Here is an 18,081-nt window from a genome sequence, read left to right as displayed (position 1 = left end):
TATTTCATTTAATAATAAAACTAATGTATATATAATTATCATTAGTTATAAACTTTAGGTTGTAATTAATTTGTAAATTGTGCAAAAACAACTTATTATAGTTAAAAGTTTTTTAACAAAATTAAAAATAAGTTCCCTTTTCAGTACACCCTTTCGTATTTAACTAATGTTTTTATCAAGAGTTTCTATCATTCTTCCTGCCTATTGGATTGTTGTTGTGGTTTAATTTTCCCTTTTTTGTTTAAGGAGTGTCTGTTACGCATTTTTATTTAGTTATTTTAATTTGAACGAATTGTTTCGAATTTGATAAAAACAATAACGAAAACCGTTAATAAAGTGCAATTTAAATTGGCATAAAACTGAACTTATAACTTCTATAAGAAGAATTTTGAAAACTCCTAGAACCTTGCGAATGCTGAACACCCAAGAAAATTAATATTTAAAGCGCATACGATTACTTCATCCACAAAAAAATATAATCAACGTCCAGAATGCAAAAAAATCGGGACTATGAAGGGGTGCCTCAAGATGCTCCACCAATTGTGAGACAACCACGAGCCACTATGTCACCAGCAGGTAATTTTTTTCATAACTAAGTACGGAATTTTATTGAAGTAGGTCTTCTAACAATTTATTAATTCCTTACCAATAGAAGCTTGGATGAGCATTCCTATTGGCATACCTAACTGTCCAACTGGTCTAGAGTATCTAACAGCCGTGGACCAGTTGCTTATAAAGCAACAAGTGGATTTGGTTGAAGTATTCTTTGGCTGTGAAATGAAAAACAAATCAAAAATAAAAAATTCTGCTGGCGAAAATGTCTATTTGGCTGTGGAAGATACACATTGTTTGACTAGAAATTTGTGCGGTTCTTGCCGGCCTTTCGATATTCAAATTCTTGACAACTTTCAGAATGAAGTGCTGCATATATATAGACCACTACGTTGCGAATCCTGTTGCTTTCCATGTTGTTTGCAAACATTAGAAGTATCTTCGCCGCCCGGAACGGTTATTGGCAGTGTGGAACAAGAATGGTCACTATTACGTCCATTATACTTGATTAAAAATGCTTATGGTGAAAATGTTTTGCGTGTGCGTGGGCCGCGCTGCACTTTCAAATGCTGTGCAAATGTGGAGTTTGATGTAAGTAATTTAAACTTCCTAAGCAATCTAAAAATAAATACATATGAATGTCAATATATAAAAAAAAAAACAAAAATCTATCTGGATCAGCGCATAATGTTTATTTTTTACCCAGAACAGGATATAGAAAGTTTGCCACGAAGACCCTATAAAAATATTTATATATATTAATGATCATTTCAAAGAGCTGAGCCGAACCATGTCGGTCTATCTGTAAATACGCTACTTTGCACCTCAGGTTTTAAGATATTGATTTTGTACACGTCGTTTTCTTCACAAATAGCTGTTCATTTGTCAGAACCACCGATTTCGAACCTCTGTATTATAAGTTCCCATGCAAACTGAATCAACAAACGCATGTCCAAGTTAACGTTTTTTTTTCTTTATTTTTAGATTTTTGCTATGAATGGAGATAAGATTGGAAAAATTTCAAAGCAGTGGACAGGTATTAACAAGGAAATGTTTACTGATGCTGATTATTTTGGAGTGAAATTTCCAATCGAGTTAGATGTGCGAATGAAGGCAGTTATTTTGGCCGCAACTTTTCTCATTGTACTTTAAATCTGCTATAATTCTTATTGATTATTGGTTTTAATGCTATGTTTTTATTTTACAGGACATGGTGCATTTTGAATATTAAGAAATTGCTAAAAATGATAATTTGAGCTTAGCCAGTACAGCATATATTGCTTCAACATAAAGGACTTATACAAAATACGTATACTCAACGCGCACATTAACATTATTTCTTCCATAAAGCGTTCACTTTTTATGCTTTTCTTCATCTTAATGCTAACGAAGTACTTACAAACTCACCTGCTCACAAATAAGACACCGAGAAAAGCCTTTTTTACACTATTTGAGAATATATATTTTTTAATATTATATTTACAATTACAATCTAAATAATAAGGTTAATGCTATATTTATATTGCAAATATTTTAAATATTGATAATGATGCTACTTATGCAATCACTTGACAAATGATAATAAAGTTGCAATAAATCAGAAGTTCTATATGTTTTTGTTTTTACTTAACACTGGAGAAAAAAAATTTAATTCTCGTAAAAGCAGTTAAACATTCGTCATATAAACTTTTCATGAATTACGGAATATTGCCTGGACTGTGAATACCCATTGGCGGTATTAGTTATTTCGGCTGGCAACACTATTAAAAGTAAAATACTTCTCCATCTAGCAAGTGTTTTTTGCTTGCATTGGAAATAAATATTATCCTAATTGTAGAAGAATTTATTATTTATTGTGCAGTGAAATAACATTTACTTAAGCTGGAAGCTAGTATCGTTAGTAGTTTGAAAAATTTTTTGCTTACATATCAAAACGATGACGAAATAACCAATACCATTTTAGGTACATAAATTGTTTGTGTCTCATTAAAAAGTGGGAAAGTTTGCCAGAGAAAGCCCAATAGACAAAAATTTGCTTATTGTCAGTTGTTTCAACGCACAATGTCAATGCCAATGAGTAATATAAATAAGGGCGGATATGTACCACCGGGATTTGGAGCTGGATATCCACCAGGAGGAAATGGTCCTAACATGCCTCAAGCGGAAGGGTATCAACCGTCAGCACCGGGAGCATATGTAAGTAACATACTAGCATAATTTCACACATAAGGGGGCGTTCACGTATGTATATATATGGCTTATTAGTTATACCTTAATTTTTGATACAGACTTTTAAATATAATAATTTATTATTCATATTAATTGGCATTGGGCTTGGTAGTTATTTTGGTACTAAACTTGAGTCAGCTTCAATAGAAATAATGCAATTCTGTGAAAAGGCAATATATACAGTCTTGTTAGAAAAAATAACAGAATTCTAGGCTATTCATGACATAAAACCGCATATTAGGAAAATAATAAAAATTATTTTACAAACGCAGTCCTGCTCTTATAATGAAGTACTATATTGTTTGTGCGGCTATTAAGCTTTTAGACAAAGTCAAATTTTGCAAGTAATGAAGTGAGATTCAGAATTTTGTAGTAAAATAACACAAAAACTTGATTTGCGAGGCTGTTATGAAATAGCGTAATGTTTTGTGAAGCGACGCAAATCAGAAAATATTATTCTTCTCTAAAAGATGAGTGGTGCTAACTTCTTAATTTTGCATTCAATCGAAAACTTATGGAAAGTAAGTCGAATTACCCGAAAACGTTATGATATAAAATGATATAAAATAGATTATATGCGAAGTCGCGAGCAATCAGTCGATCAAAATTCATTCCTTGTGTAAAAAACTTTTTTATTTGACAAGATACCTTCACGAACATATTGTTCCGGACGGCTAAAGTAGACTGCCGTCATTCAAACTGGCCTATCACAATCAAGATAAAGATCTTTTTTATACCCTTATATACCATTAGAAATGTATTATGACTTCATATTTATATTTTATTAATCCTAAAGTAAATTCCACTATACAAGTATATAGACATGCTGTTTTTAAAAAGTATGTCATAAAATAGTATTAAGCATTAAATGTGGCTTATATTACCAACATACATATATACGTTTATTATATTATATAGACATTTTCTCTATACTCCAGCTGAACATATATGTTATTTCTAAATAATAAATATATATGTATATGTTTGTAAGTCTAAAATATGTACAGTCAACGGTCACAAATTCTTCAATAATTATAATTTCCAGACAAAAGCATAAGTACATATTTGTATGTTTAATTGAATATGATTATGTGATAAGTATTGCACTGCATTTTTGGCTTTTGTTTTCTGACTCTTATTAATAGTGAACAAAAGTACACAATTTAATAATTAAATAAAAAAATTTCATTATAGTATTTTAAGTGAATGTTGAGTTGATGTCACCAAGTACCGTGCACTTGTTCGGCTACAGCCGAACCTGGTCAGCAGCCGCGAATGGTCGCCGAAGAATGATAGGTTAGCACTGCAAAATGGTTTTAGGGGGCTTACTCAATTTTTCTGCTTACACATGTACAAATATTCTTCCAGAAATTAAAATTTTTCAGAAATTAGACAAAGTGGTTTTAATTTGTGAACGTCAATTGTATTAGATTTACATAGAAATGTATGATTCCAAAATTATATAAAATTTTGAAAGAAACTTCACCCAAATGTACGGACATCTGATTACGTGGATATATATTACGATAAGAACTAACACTGTAAAAATATGTTTTAATAAAATAATAAAGTTTTTATCTCAAATGTTGCCAGTATTTGTTGTAAGATTTACGATTATAAATATTTTGATGAACGCCCCCGATTGTGAAATCATTATTTGTTTTGTTCTTTTACACAGAATCTCCACATTTATACATATAAGATTTATTAAGATTATTATATTAATTATTAATGTTGCTTTCTTTTTTATTTGATAAGGGTTTTGTGCCAGGACAGCCGCAAAGTGGTTATACGCCCGTACCTCAAATGCCTCCCTACGGTGAGGCTCCACCGAATTACGGTGGTCAACCATCCCCATATGGTGGACAACAGCCACCTTATGGTGGTCAACAACCGCCTTATGGCGGCTTGCCCCAACCACAGCCGCAGTTCAATGGCGGTGGAGGCTTTCAACCAGGACCAGGGTATGGGCCACAAGGTCCAATAGTTACGCAACCAGGAATGCCACCACCAGCGCAACCAAAGGGGCCACCTGGACAACCAATGGGACCAGCAGGTGAGTGCTTACATATGTACATATGTTTTACTAATAACAATTTGTTTGAAGCAATGCTCACTTTTTCAAAAGTGGTTTTGGTACACATTTACATACTTTTTTATTTCAACTGAAAGTATGTTTCATATAAAACCACAACTTATTGCACACCATTTATATTTTTAAGTCTGCTCACTTAAATGTTATTTAACAGTTCTTATTATTATTATATTAAATAAATCTCACTAATCTCATAAGCTTTTAGACACTGTAAAAATATGTTGACGTCACTCATTTTATTTTTGTCTCATAGAACTAGTCAAGGCCTTTGCTGTGGGTGAAATATTGAAAGAACTGAATGATAATTTCAGAACAAAGAAACTTATCTATTAAAGGCTCTGAGCCAAGTATAAGTTAGGTTCAAGTATAAGTTGCATTGTTGTTGTACCGAATTCAAGGTTTCTACTTGTAAGTGGACGAAGGAGTGTTAAATCTAGTAATTTATAAATATCGGCTCTTTTTGTATTGTTTGTATATATGTACATAGACATTTCATTCGATATATTTGAGATTGTATATCAGGATTTGGATTTTATACCAAGAACAGAGTATATTTTGTTTTCCACCAAGTTTGTAACATCCAGAAAGAAACGTCAGAGACCCTATAACACATCTACATATATGTAAATAATCAGCATCAGCACGACGAGCTGACTCGATTTGGTCATGTCCATCTATAAGTACGTACATATATACGCAAACTAGTCTCTCAGTTTTTCAGATATCGATCTGAAATTTTGCACACCTTCTCTTCTCCCCAAGAAGTTGTTCAGTTTTTGGAAATGCCGATATCGGACCGCTAAAGCATATAGTTGCCATACAAACTGATGGACCGTAAAGAAGTTCTTGTATAAAAAAACTTTCTTATCTCACAAATTGTCTTCACGAAATTTTGCATAGATTATTGTTTAACGATATCGCTATATTATCCGAACAAATTGTTCAGATGAGGTCACTATAGCATAAACCATAGCTGCCATACAAACTGTATGGCTTGTATGGAAAACTTTTTTGTTTTCGGAATTACTTAATAAGACCATAAATAACATCTTGGTTACCATTAGCCTGGTTTTGAAAATATTCCATACATATGTACATATGTATATATGATCCAGGAAGGCAACACTAATTTCTCAGTTCTCATTTCACGCATATTCGAATAAAATAATCCAAATAAATATAACATCTCATTTCGTGTATAGCCTTATGTATACATACATATACATACATACATATGTAATTATGTTCTTGAAAAACATTTTACCATGTATTTTGGAACAACCGTAGAGATAGCTAGGGTACATTGGTCTATTGACAGTTACTATCTATGAATGTAGGTATAGACATTTAAAAGTACTATTCCAATTTTCTTAATATGTAATCAAATACTTTTATATGCATAACATATATTTAATCATCGTTGACCATTAAAGTCATTATTGAAAGGCTCTCACTTGTTTCTTCTCGCGATAAGACTGGCTAAGAAATATGTGACAGTCTCGTCATGCACATAGTCAATGACCTGGTATTGTGTACATTAAATGAAGAGCCACAGTAAGACAAATCAATAAAGAAGCTGCATTTTTCATGCATATTTTGAGTTCGAATTGAGTGTGTGTGTAAATTTTACAAAAAACACCAACCCGTGTGCTAGCCAAGCAGAGCATCGACCTACTTTGTTAAGAAAAAACAAAGTATGCCTAAAATGCAATGGCGGTAAAAGTCCTTCCCGCCCCCACATTTCACATGTAGAACAATTACAAATTTTTACAATTGTTGAAATTAGTATTCAACCATCAGTTTTAGTAATTACAATTTAGCACGCCGTTCACCTTTCACCGTAACCTCCAGCCTTTCCGCACAAATAGCATACTCTATAAAATAATAAAGTCATATGTGTTATGTTTACATTGCGCGTTGTAAATTCTGCCATATGAATACCTTCACATCTTATCACTAAGTTCTTTAATTGAGCAAATTAAGTGATAAACGCGCGCATAGCCGTCAGTAATAAGCGCCTGTGATGGTTGTTATGCCTTCGTCGGCTGAAAATTCGTCCACAGACATTTAGTGTGACGGCGGCGGTCCAGCTGGACAATACCATGCGTTAATATAATCACAAAAAAATTTAAATCTACAATTTGACCTTTATACTAATTAAAGAGTGTCAAAGCAAGTGTAGTCAACACAACAAACGCTAGTCAAGCATAATGTGCGAATCTCGAACGGTTAAAAATTTGTATGCTTCCACGGTTGAGTTGCATGGTCCAGCTGCAGCTTCTCAAAAAGTGCCTAACACTGGCAACTCGAACAGTAACGGTATCGTTGACGTAGGTGCCAATGTGCTTCGTATCATTTGGCATAGTTTATATGAGAAATACGATTATCTGCGCAGACGCAGTGGACATTTAAAGGTTATTGTTGAGCGTGAGACAAACAAACCTGTGGCAAAAAAATTTCGCCGCTCGTTGCGTTTGAATGAATCAGCAAAACAGAAAGGATATGAATTTTTCCTAAGCGATGAGGATAAAAGGTGAGAGCAAGTGTATGAAAAAAACATGAGATAAATGTTAGTGAATCTAAATAAAGATCTGTGCACGTAACAAATGCACACACACATCAATAAACGCTGAACCCAAATTTAAGGATGCTTATCTTCATTAATCTTCAGTTGCAAGTGTGCAATTCAAAACAATTATCTAAGGACTGCTTATCACTAAAACGCTTTTATGACTTATAAATGAAGAACAAAGACATTTATCTTTTAAACGGTTGCCTTAGTACTTATGTATGTTTGTATGTTGATGACTTTTAAAGGCATTAAAGTGATGTTTTCATTTCACATACAAATATTGTTTGTTCGTTAAAATTTTAAATTTCAAATACTAAAATAATAAAACTGTACTGGGAGTGATCAATATAGTATTTTCGTATTGAGTTATCACTAAAAAAAAGCAAATTCATCGGTTGAATTTTATGAAAAATGTATTTTTGAATCATAAAACCAAAAATATATAAAAGATAACAGCTGATTTTGACAAATTCCAATTTTTTTTCACAAATTGTTGTTTTTGTGCTATCGACACAACTTTAAATAATTGAATCTTAGACTAAAGATATAAGAAACATTATCCGAAATGTTTTGACATGAAAAGTTAAAGTTTGTCAAGTTTTCTTTGTGGCAAATGAAATGTATGCGCCAATTTGGTTTCTTTAACTATTTAATCGCTCTTGCTTCCCATCAATATTTAAACAATTAACAGTTGTGAGTAAGTCCCCTAAGTATTTAATTTTTTTCTGTTTTATGTGGAACGGTTGCTTATCAATTTATAATCGGTTATTGTAGTGTTTTAAATAGTTCACCTGTCTTATCAAAACAATGATTTTGCATTAATTATATCTGCACAATTTCTTGATTGTTCTCTTCGAGTGCGCTAGTCGATAAGATGGAATATCAGTGGATATGAAATGGTTTTCGACAATTTATTTTTGTTAACCGAAAGATTGTTTTAGATTACAGCCAGACAATTTCAAAGTCAAGGGAGAAATTGTTGAGACATTATCATCGCAAATGATCAATAGACCAGTGAAAATGGTAAAAAGTGAAACAAAAAATCATAGCTTGTTGAAGTCATTGAAAAAGGAAGATAAAATAATTAAAACGAAAGGAAAAATGTTTTACGGGTAATCTAAGTAAGTCAGAAAGACTAAGGGAAGGAGCATGGTTGAACCAGTCCTTCAGTTTTTGAGACATCGACCAAAAATTTTGCATACGTCCTTTTCTTACCAAGAAACAGCGCATTTGTCGGAACCGTTGTAATGTTTCCATCGAAAGATTTGATTTAATCAAAATGGTGTTCAGTGGGTTAACAGGTGAAATCAAGCAAATATCTAAGAAGGAAAATAACCGTGGCACACATATGACGAAAGTTGAATACGAAACTAATTCAATTATTGTTGACTTTGAAATCTAACCAAGTTCTAGTACAATTGATCGTATGTGCCTAGGCACATGTATGTACATACAAATGTTCATATATTACAGACACTCAAGTGATCAAGTGATGTTCTATTGTTGTCGCTTAATTGGCATACTTTTATTTTATTCAAATGGTAATGCTTTCATTTTTGTTTACATTGCGTACATATGTATGTACATACATACGTAAGAATAACAATGCACTCGTACTACTAAACTTATCAGACAACTTGTTATATTATTATACTACTACATTAAGTTAATTGTTTGATTTAATTTGATAAGGAATTCGTAAATTTGTAGTTGTGTTTTAAAGAAAATTTTTCCTTGCATTGAGAAACCTGATGAAGAACTGAAAAATTCGTCGGCAACAGGCTTGGAGCTAAGATCAAGACAACATGTTTTTTTTTATCTATATTCTAAACTCCTATCCAGTAGCATAAGTTTTTAAAGTTTTCCTCATTGGCTTGACTCGTTCCGAAGTTGGATCTATCCTCCCCATACTAACTGCATTCGATGTCAATAGGCGCCATATAACCATTGACTCCAAAAGCTCACTTTCTTTGCCTTTGAAGATTGAGACCCATCTGTTCTGTGGTCCATAGCGAAATTCAATAGAAGACTTTCTTCAAACCATAAATCATAAATCTATAGCTTTAGTAGTTATGATATGTATTTTATTCTTAAATCAGTGGCCCATTCCGGTTCAAATTCCATCAGATGGTATTCTTTTGAAACCGAGCGAAATTGTAACCATGAATATATTTTCCAACTGAAAAGGAATGCCCAACCGTTACGCACACATCAGAAAGTTTATTCCCTTCCAGGTCTCTTCGTTTTTCCTCGTCGCTCCCCCACCTATAAACTACTAGTTTGCGAAGTCTTCCTGTGTGAACGATGTTATATATGTACGTTCTCACCTATTCAGTCTCAGTTCCTATCATTTTGTCCACTGTTATAGTTCTGGTCTCTTTTCTGATGAGTTATAGTAATATATTGGGTAGTCGATAAAGTCTTATTTCGTATTCATCGTATTTCTAATCAAACTTCAACTTATGTTTTTTTTTTTAAATCGAATTTTCCAGAGCGGAAGCGAGCGAACCATTGTTGTGCTACACGAACTGATACAGCATCGTTTCCGTAAAATTTACAAATTTCATTAGTGGCTTGCGTGGCATTCTTCCCTTTTTTATACAAAAATTTCAAAATATAACGAATTTCTTCATTATTTTCTGTTCAAAAATGGGAGGTGTAACTGTTTTTCAACTTCCCTGAATTTTATTTTGTTTGGTTAAATGAAGCTGAAAATCTCACCTTCCCAACACTATATGGTATGACACAATGTGATTGGTAGCACTGGAGATATACGACTGCAAAGACATATATTTACAAAATACGAAAATACTTTTTCGACTACCCAATATAAGCGAGAAGATGGGTAATATTGATGGTTTGTGAAACACAGCCATGCGTTTATGTATAAAACAATTTGCAAATAATTTTGCGATATTTTGTTGCGGATAATGCTTGATCGGCTATCTTCTTCCTCTTCCTTATTGGCGTAGACTCCGCTTATGCAGTTATAGCCGAGTTAGCAATAGCGCGCCAGTCGTTTCTTCTTTTTGCAATTTGGTGCAAATTGGAGATTCCAAGCGCAGCCAGTTCCTTCTCCACCTGGTCTTTCCAACGGAGTGGAGGTCTTCCTCTGCTTCCCCTGGCCGGTACTGCGTCGAATACTTTCAGAGCTGGGCGAAAGCCCCTTCGGACGGCATGACCTAGCCAGTGTAGCCGCTGTCTCTTAATTCGCTGAACTATGTTAATGTCGTCTTATAACTCGTACAGCTCATTCTTCCATCGAATATGATATTCGCCGTTGCCAATGCACACAGGACCATAAATCTTCCGCAGAACCTTTCTCTAGAAAACTCGTAACGTCGACTCATCAGACTCTCCTTAAATGGATAGAGATCCTTTCTTGTCCGAATGTACGATTCCGTCCTTATTTGGCTGTCTTTTGATGAATATTCAGATCTCAAAAATAAATTCAACATTGTTTCTATTTTCAGGCGACTGGATGAGTATACCCGCCGGAATACCGAATTGTCCACGCGGCTTGGAGTACCTTACGATGGTCGACCAGCTTTTGGTTAAACAAAAAAGCGAATTACTTGAAGCTTTCACCGGCTTCGAAACCAATAATAAATTCTCCATAAAAAATGCGCTCGGCCAAAAAGTCTATTACGCTGTAGAGGACAACGATTGCTGCACGCGTAATATGTGTGGCTCCGCACGTCCTTTTGATATGAAAGTTTTCGATAATTTCCGTAATGAAGTCATCCATATGTATCGCCCATTAGCCTGTTCGCAATGTTGTTTTCCCGGTTGCCTACAAACAATGGAAGTATCCGCACCGCCGGGCAATGTAATTGGCACCATCGAGCAAGAATGGTCCATCTGTTCGCCATCATTTCGCATAAAAAATCATATTGGCGATACCGTGTTACGCATCGAAGGACCCATTTGCACGTTTTCAATGTGCGGTGATGTAGAATTTAAGGTAAAATATAAAATTTTCGATTTATTATTTATTCAATATACAAATTTTCATTAACATTATAGGTGGTTTCTTTAACCGGTGAGCCTGTAGGGAAGATCTCAAAACAATGGTCTGGTTTGGCGCGCGAAATATTCACCGATGCAGATTTCTTTGGTATTACCTTTCCGATGGACTTGGATGTGCGCATGAAGGCTGTGCTTTTGGGTGCCACTTTCCTTATTGTAAGTATTCGTTTGCTTTTTGGTTGCAGCCGATTACTAGAGCATACCAATTTCATATTTGTGTATATACATACATATATATTATACTGAATAGCGTTATAGCGTTAAGTTTTATCGTTTGAAACTGTTAAATCGCGTGCGTCGAAGAATTTGAGAACTGAGGTAAAATAAAAAACCAATTAATTATTAGAAAGTGTATAAACAGTAGTTGGCTAATAAATGTACGTGTGTATTTATTTATGTGTATATACCACTATATGAATAAATGTTACAACTATTAGTTGCTTGCAGACAGAGTATTCAGCTAGCATCCAATATGCATATTCCAAATATACAGTTTTATTATACATTCATAAATATAAATATTTTTCTCGAAATTTACTTCTTAATTATTAAAATAAAACATTTTGTTTACTTATTTCAGGATGCGATGTTCTTTGAAAAACAAGCAAATCGTGAAGGCGACCGTCCAGGCATGTTCTAAACAATACGGCTTTAATAAAATATTAAAAAAGTGTATAACAATCAAACCATATGCACCATTTGGTGTTCTTTGATATTAAATTTGAAATTTATCTCAATAATATTTTATTCGAATGTAAAAAATACAAATTTTTGGATATAATATGACGTACTAGTCACCTTTAAACCAAAGTAAAAAAAAAAGTGAATTTAAAACTAAAATATTTTTAAACTACAGCGAACATATGAATTAAAAAAAAAACGTTTTTGTTGTCAATTGAATTGCTTTCATCGCTTTTAAAGTGTGATAAATTATTTATATATGCATTTTATATAAATTGTTGTACTAAGTCAATAGAATTCTGTAGTAAAAAGTTTAATGTATGTATATACTCACTAAAAATTCATGTACAATAACTGTAAAGAATGTAGATAGGCAAAGTACTTGAGTTGTACAATTTTTTTACTGTTATTTTTATAAATATTCTGTTTTTTTCATAAATAAATGATTGTAATCAAATACGCGTTGCCTTATCGCCATATATGTGTGTACAAATGTAAATGTACTATGTACACACATATATAGTTATATACTATATATAATATATCTATATGTATGTATGAAACTTGTATTTATTAAATTGCTGTGAAATTGTACCAAAAAACTGAAAGAACAGCTTAAATAAATGTCCACTTTAATAAATAATAACAATTTTTGTTTGGTGCTGTGGTTTATTGTCTGAGAATAATAACAACGACGGTACTATTGTAACTCAAATCTATGTCGATAAAATAGTTTTATAGCTGTTGCTGGGAATGAATCTATAAGTAACCAAGGTAGCCCAGGAATACAACCATTTGAATAATAATATATCATATTTTTGGATGAGTATAGTTGCTATGTCAATTTTTAATAAATTTTCCAAATCTAAAGTAAAAATAACTTAATTATTTTTATATTGATAATACTCTACGACTTTTCAAGGTATGAAATGTTTCTCGTTTGATTTGAATTGAATTAAAAGTATTTTAAATAACTGGATTATTTGAGGACCTAATATCAATAATATGCTATTGATTTATATGTATGCTATTTCTATAAGTATTAAAATGAAGCATACATTTAAGCGCAAATGTTTACCGTTTGTAAAAGCACTGTTGTTTAGCGGCTTAACAGACCCTGTTAGTTTGTAGAATCTGAAATTTTATTCTCATCTAAACAAAAGTCTACAAGGGATTGTGGTGTATGATGAATAGGTTTTAGGTGATTTGCATATATATTGCGGCTTGTTAGGGTAAGTTCTCAATTAATTTTTATAGGACATCAAGTTATTTTAGTTAAAACCTTAACTTAGAACTTGGACGAAGGAAAAAAACTGAAAATTGGATTTGTGGCAGGCATTTTTATAAAAAATGAAAATTTCACGACATTTCTTTTCAAATTGTTGTAATCGAAAAAAATTCTTTGTCCAAGTCTTTAAGAATTGTATATCAAAGACCTGTTTTTCATGAAGTTCGGTTGAGTAGTTCTCGAGAAATCTTGCCAACCGACTCCAAAAACACAGTTTCGAGAAAAACGTGGTTAAAGACGGCGACTTAGCCTAGCTAGCCGCGAGCGCACAAGTTCTCAAGGCTGTATCTTCGAAACTATCGGATCAACTTGAAATTTTAGGACAATATTCTAGAGGTTTGGAGAATTTAATAAGACAATAAGAAAATTAGATTTTTTGAAACCCGTAAACCCATGTAACCAGACAATAAACCATTACTTTTAAAGATTTCATTCTTATTCCTTCTGAAACGTGGGCAATATATTACGGGTCCATATAACGAAAATATAACAAATATATTGATTGGTGAAGTGATTTTTGTTGTTGTAACGGGTATTTTGTTAATCCTCGTACCGATTGGAAGGATTACATAAGTTGTCATCGAGTTCATTCAACGGTAAGTGACAAATTCCCAAAACAATCGGTTCTACGTTACCGGAATTGACCCGGATTTCATCCGGCCAAGTGCTGTATTTTCGGATATCTAACCTCGTTTGGATCAGTAAGTTTTAGAATAAGGTGTTCTAGTTCCAGTTAGTAGAAAAATATTATTTCCTTTTCTCTTGCTGAAGCACTGAACGCTAGCCGACGTTTAGAGAATTTATCATTAATTCAATTAAATATATTTCAAAAATGTGTGTGTGTTAAATTGCTCTAAATTTTTTGGGTTATAGATACAAAAACTTTTAAAAGATCAATTGAGTCATTGTTTGAGGAAAAACCAAAATGTGATAGTTTTTGTTTTCACTTATATCTAAAAAACAAATTAACATTACTACGGAATAAATATTTACATTTAAACCAAACGTTTAATCATCGCCAATCCGTGCTATAAAAATTGAAAACCCATTAATTTCTGCCGAAGATATCTTGTCATATAAAGAAGTTTTCCACAAGAGAACTGCATTTTGATCGATCAGCTAGTATAACGCTATATCCTATAGTCATCATTTATAGGTATGTATATATTCTTTTTAAAGTATCCGACGTTTTCTTTCGGGTGTTTCAAACCTCATGCAAACTCATTATCCCCCGTTCAGTGTGGAAAAGTCAAAAGTAGGTGAAATATACGTTTCTTAAATGCCTTATTATATTGGCCTTTCTCAATAAAATCGCTACTTTCTGTCACTTTGATTTGACTTTTTTGCAAATTCCTCTCATAATTACTCACAAGCGGTGATTGAACCACGCTAGATGTGCGGCTATTAACTTGAAATCATTTGTAAACAAATGCTTCTCAATATACATACATACATATTACTACCGTAGTAATCGAAAACCCTTCAAAATACCAGCAACCATGACGTCAGCGGAGCAGTTTATATTGGCCAATTCGCTGAGAACGAAAAGCGGAATCTCAGTTTATAACGGAATTGAACAAAAGACATTCTTTAAAAAGCTATTGCATATCATCTATTGAATTTATGTATGTAGGTTCATAATGAATAGTGTTTTATACCTCTCTCAGGTACCACCGAAATTTCTTTTCTTTCTTGTTGATCATAATTTTTTCAATTCTTTTTTTTTTTGTGTTTTAACCGCTCTCTATAGACGCCAAATACAAAGCACAACATATAGTACTTACATCTATAATACAAAGTAATAAAAAAAAGCGAAAAAGTTGGAAAAGCGCAAATTTGTAGTTGTGAATTCACTCTCTTGCACTCACTGGAGCTAACGTCATCGTAGATGCCAAACGCACTCAACCAATCAAAGACGCTAATAAAAGTTACCAACAATGCAATGCATTAGTTGTAATAAGAAGCGGTGTATTGTATAGTGTTTCAGCCGGAGAAAGCAGTTCGCTCTTGCATGTCTCTGGCGTGGTTAGTGTGCGCGCGGTTACTTGACGTCTTACTTTACTTCAGCTTGCCACTGCCGCCTTATTACGGAAATGACATTGATGACAGTTCTGCACAAACATTGCCAAATATCGGAAGCATTGTAACGCAGCACGTCGCGTAATAGCCGCCTGTGATTACTTACAACTTTTAATTGATTTTTCCAATCATTTTCACAATTTCGCTAATTATGAATCGGATGAATACAAGTTGTGAAGTAATAGTGTGACGAAATATACAACCGAATTGATTAGTGAGTGATAAGTGTCACGTGGAAAGTGTTGCCGACGCCTAAAACCATTGAAAATTGTTTCTGTAATAATATGCACATGTTTTAAGTGCAAGTGTAGCAAAATATATCAAGCTAATTGAGTGCAAGTGCATAGGGGCAACGGAAATTAAATCAATTGGCCTAAGCACGCGGCTTCGAATGTGGCTGCAATATGTTCCTGATCTCGACGATTGTCCATTACGTGGTGGCACTTTACAAAATCTTCAAAAAATTCATGTGAGTTGTGAAAAAATAAAATAAATTTCAATAAAAATATTAAATTTATTATAATACTCAATATAAATGTGTGTGTGTGTAGGTTTCTTCGATAAGTTTGCAGCTTTCATCGTTTGATTTTGACATAGCGGCACTCAGCGTTCACCACTCTGTCAGTCATTATTCGTCCTCATTTGCATATTACCTAATTTCATTAAGACGTTGGTGTTTGCAGTAGAAAGTTTTGCCTGTTAAATATGCAAACACACAAACATACTGTGCGCCAATGTTGTAAAGGTACATATATCGACAAAACAACGCGTGTATTATTATGGAATGCACATAAGGGTGGGCCTTATCTGTGTGACATACGTATCTTACTTAAAACTGCCTTCGATTCGTTAGTTGTACAAAAATAATTATGTATAAATGCAACAACAAAATGTTCGCGTTGAATTTATGAGAGAGTAAAAGTAAGAGAGTATATCTCATTTAAGATAGTAAGATAAAGATTAAGTTGTGTGTGTGTGTGGGTGGGTGTGTTTTGTTTACTACCTCATGAAAATACAGTGCATCGTAAATAAAGCTTTTCTTCTATGGTAATTTGTCAGCTGGTCTACTTAGTTGAATTTACTGCCATCCCAATCCTCAAAAGAAAACAATCGGAGTTGTTACTTGCCACCTCAAAAGCAAATAAACTCTAAATTTTTTATACACTGAACATAGCATATTAAAATTGTCACGAAATTTGTAACACCCAGAAGGAAACGTCGAAACCCCTATAACATACATATATATGTATGTGTAGGCTTGTTATATACTACATACATATACATAAGTATATAAACCGGGGTGATGAGCTAAATAGATTTAGGGATGTCCATATGTCTGTCTATATGTATATCTGTATATACGCCAACTAGTCACTCAGTTTTTGAGATATTGACCTCAAACTTTCAACACTTCCTTTTCTCCCAAAAAAGCTGTTCATTTGTTGAAACCAACGATATCGAGCCAATATAGCATATAGCTGCCATAGAAGCTGAACGCTCAGAATGAAGAATTTTTATAGCACATTTTGTTATTTATAAGATATGTTCAGGAAATTTCGTTCGAATTATTGTATTTCGAATATATTGTTCAGATAGGACCACTATAGCATTAAGCTGCTATACAAACGGACCGACAAAAATCAAGTTCTTGGAGATTATTTGTTTTGAGTGTTTGTGAAGGGTATTAATGTTTTTTCTTATTTTAAATTAAATATGTTAGAGTGATATCTGAATGTATATGTTTTTAATATCGGAGAATATTTCAATATTAAACAGAGAGATACATACATATATGTATGTTTTTATCATCAGAGAATATTATATTCTCTTTTGTCACTATTTAATTTCTATATAAATTGTTGAGGAATCCCGGTAGCTTTCTAAGCTCAACTATATAGAAAAACTGCTTTTTCATCTTAACAATGAATTTCCTAGGCTAATTTAGAAAAAATCAAAAATATTTGAATAACCTTTTTAAAATTTTTGCATGTAAGAAATAAACTTAAGAAAAAAAAATTTTCAAAACTAAATTTTTTTCAAAAATTGGAACATAAATTCACCACACGCAGTACAGTAAAAATGCTTCGGTAGAAAACGGGACACCCTATCGTATGGAATAAAAGTATATTATTACATACTTGCTATACTTTTCATCATTTGTTTACTTTTCCAACATAATACGAACAAAAAAATTATAGAGAGTAAAACAAAATAATAACCTAAAAGATACACGATGATAGCACGTACAATATGCACATTTCTCAGCTAATATTTGCTTCTGGTGGGCTTTTGATTAAAGGTCGAAATATAGAGCTACATATATATATACTATACATTTGTATGGCAAGCTTATGAAAAAAATTATACTTCCAATGAAAGTGATGACTTGCAAATGGTGTTAAGTAAGTTAATTTGTTAGTTAATAATAAAATATAAACAAATGATACTATTTTGCTCCACTAATTTACAGCTTTGCTCCATTCCCTCTTTATGAGTAGCAGTAATTCTCAATAAAATGCTGCAAAGTCAATTGAGAGCCCTTTTATTCTCTCAACT

General features: G+C 32.9%; 3 protein-coding genes across 5 annotated transcripts in view; all 3 read left to right on the top strand.

Moving 5' to 3' along the window:
* The first annotated feature begins 196 nt into the window (after nucleotides 1-196).
* On the top strand, nucleotides 197-2,155 carry LOC126761613 (phospholipid scramblase 2-like). The gene is made up of 4 exons (XM_050477937.1): nucleotides 197-576; nucleotides 653-1,143; nucleotides 1,537-1,695; nucleotides 1,760-2,155. Exons 1-4 carry the CDS (start codon nucleotides 492-494, stop codon nucleotides 1,781-1,783), a joined length of 759 nt encoding a protein of 252 aa, XP_050333894.1. The 5' UTR covers nucleotides 197-491; the 3' UTR covers nucleotides 1,784-2,155.
* Nucleotides 2,156-2,314: 159 nt separating this feature from the next.
* LOC126761607 (phospholipid scramblase 1-like) lies at nucleotides 2,315-12,807 on the top strand. 3 transcript variants are annotated; one of them, XM_050477927.1, is made up of 6 exons: nucleotides 2,315-2,448; nucleotides 2,516-2,748; nucleotides 4,540-4,837; nucleotides 10,922-11,412; nucleotides 11,475-11,633; nucleotides 12,058-12,807. In XM_050477927.1, the coding sequence occupies exons 2-6, from the start codon at nucleotides 2,614-2,616 to the stop codon at nucleotides 12,115-12,117; spliced, it is 1,143 nt and encodes a 380-aa protein (XP_050333884.1). In that variant the 5' UTR covers nucleotides 2,315-2,448; nucleotides 2,516-2,613; the 3' UTR covers nucleotides 12,118-12,807. The 3 variants fall into 3 exon arrangements, with proteins under 3 accessions (XP_050333884.1, XP_050333886.1, XP_050333885.1); XM_050477929.1 differs by lacking the exons at nucleotides 2,315-2,448; nucleotides 2,516-2,748; nucleotides 4,540-4,837 and adding an exon at nucleotides 6,980-7,409 and having other exon boundaries at nucleotides 10,935-11,412; XM_050477928.1 differs by lacking the exons at nucleotides 2,315-2,448; nucleotides 2,516-2,748; nucleotides 4,540-4,837 and adding an exon at nucleotides 7,301-7,409.
* Nucleotides 12,808-15,433: 2,626 nt separating this feature from the next.
* LOC126761599 (nocturnin) overlaps nucleotides 15,434-18,081 on the top strand; it is a 50,613-nt gene continuing 47,965 nt past the window's right edge. Inside the window, exon 1 of the mRNA XM_050477919.1 lies at nucleotides 15,434-15,994. Within this exon, the coding sequence (XP_050333876.1) occupies nucleotides 15,930-15,994 (65 nt within the window). The 5' untranslated portion in view covers nucleotides 15,434-15,929. The remainder of the gene's footprint in view (nucleotides 15,995-18,081) is intronic.

This window comes from Bactrocera neohumeralis, chromosome 6, assembly GCF_024586455.1.
Source record: "Bactrocera neohumeralis isolate Rockhampton chromosome 6, APGP_CSIRO_Bneo_wtdbg2-racon-allhic-juicebox.fasta_v2, whole genome shotgun sequence".
NCBI lineage: Eukaryota > Metazoa > Arthropoda > Insecta > Diptera > Tephritidae > Bactrocera > Bactrocera neohumeralis.
Note: the sequence above shows the minus strand (reverse complement) of the source record. Positions and strands in the feature narration are given on the sequence as shown.

Excerpts from the sequence above, each read along its gene's own strand:
- LOC126761613 (XM_050477937.1), top strand. The coding sequence starts at position 492 with ATGCAAAAAAATCGGGACTATGAAGGGGTGCCTCAAGATGCTCCACCA. Across the intron at positions 577-652 it reads AGCCACTATGTCACCAGCAG|AAGCTTGGATGAGCATTCCT; the intron begins GTAATTTTTTTC and ends CCTTACCAATAG. Across the intron at positions 1,144-1,536 it reads GTGCAAATGTGGAGTTTGAT|ATTTTTGCTATGAATGGAGA; the intron begins GTAAGTAATTTA and ends CTTTATTTTTAG.
- LOC126761607 (XM_050477927.1), top strand. The coding sequence starts at position 2,614 with ATGTCAATGCCAATGAGTAATATAAATAAGGGCGGATATGTACCACCG. Across the intron at positions 2,749-4,539 it reads CGTCAGCACCGGGAGCATAT|GGTTTTGTGCCAGGACAGCC; the intron begins GTAAGTAACATA and ends TTATTTGATAAG. Across the intron at positions 4,838-10,921 it reads ACAACCAATGGGACCAGCAG|GCGACTGGATGAGTATACCC; the intron begins GTGAGTGCTTAC and ends TTCTATTTTCAG.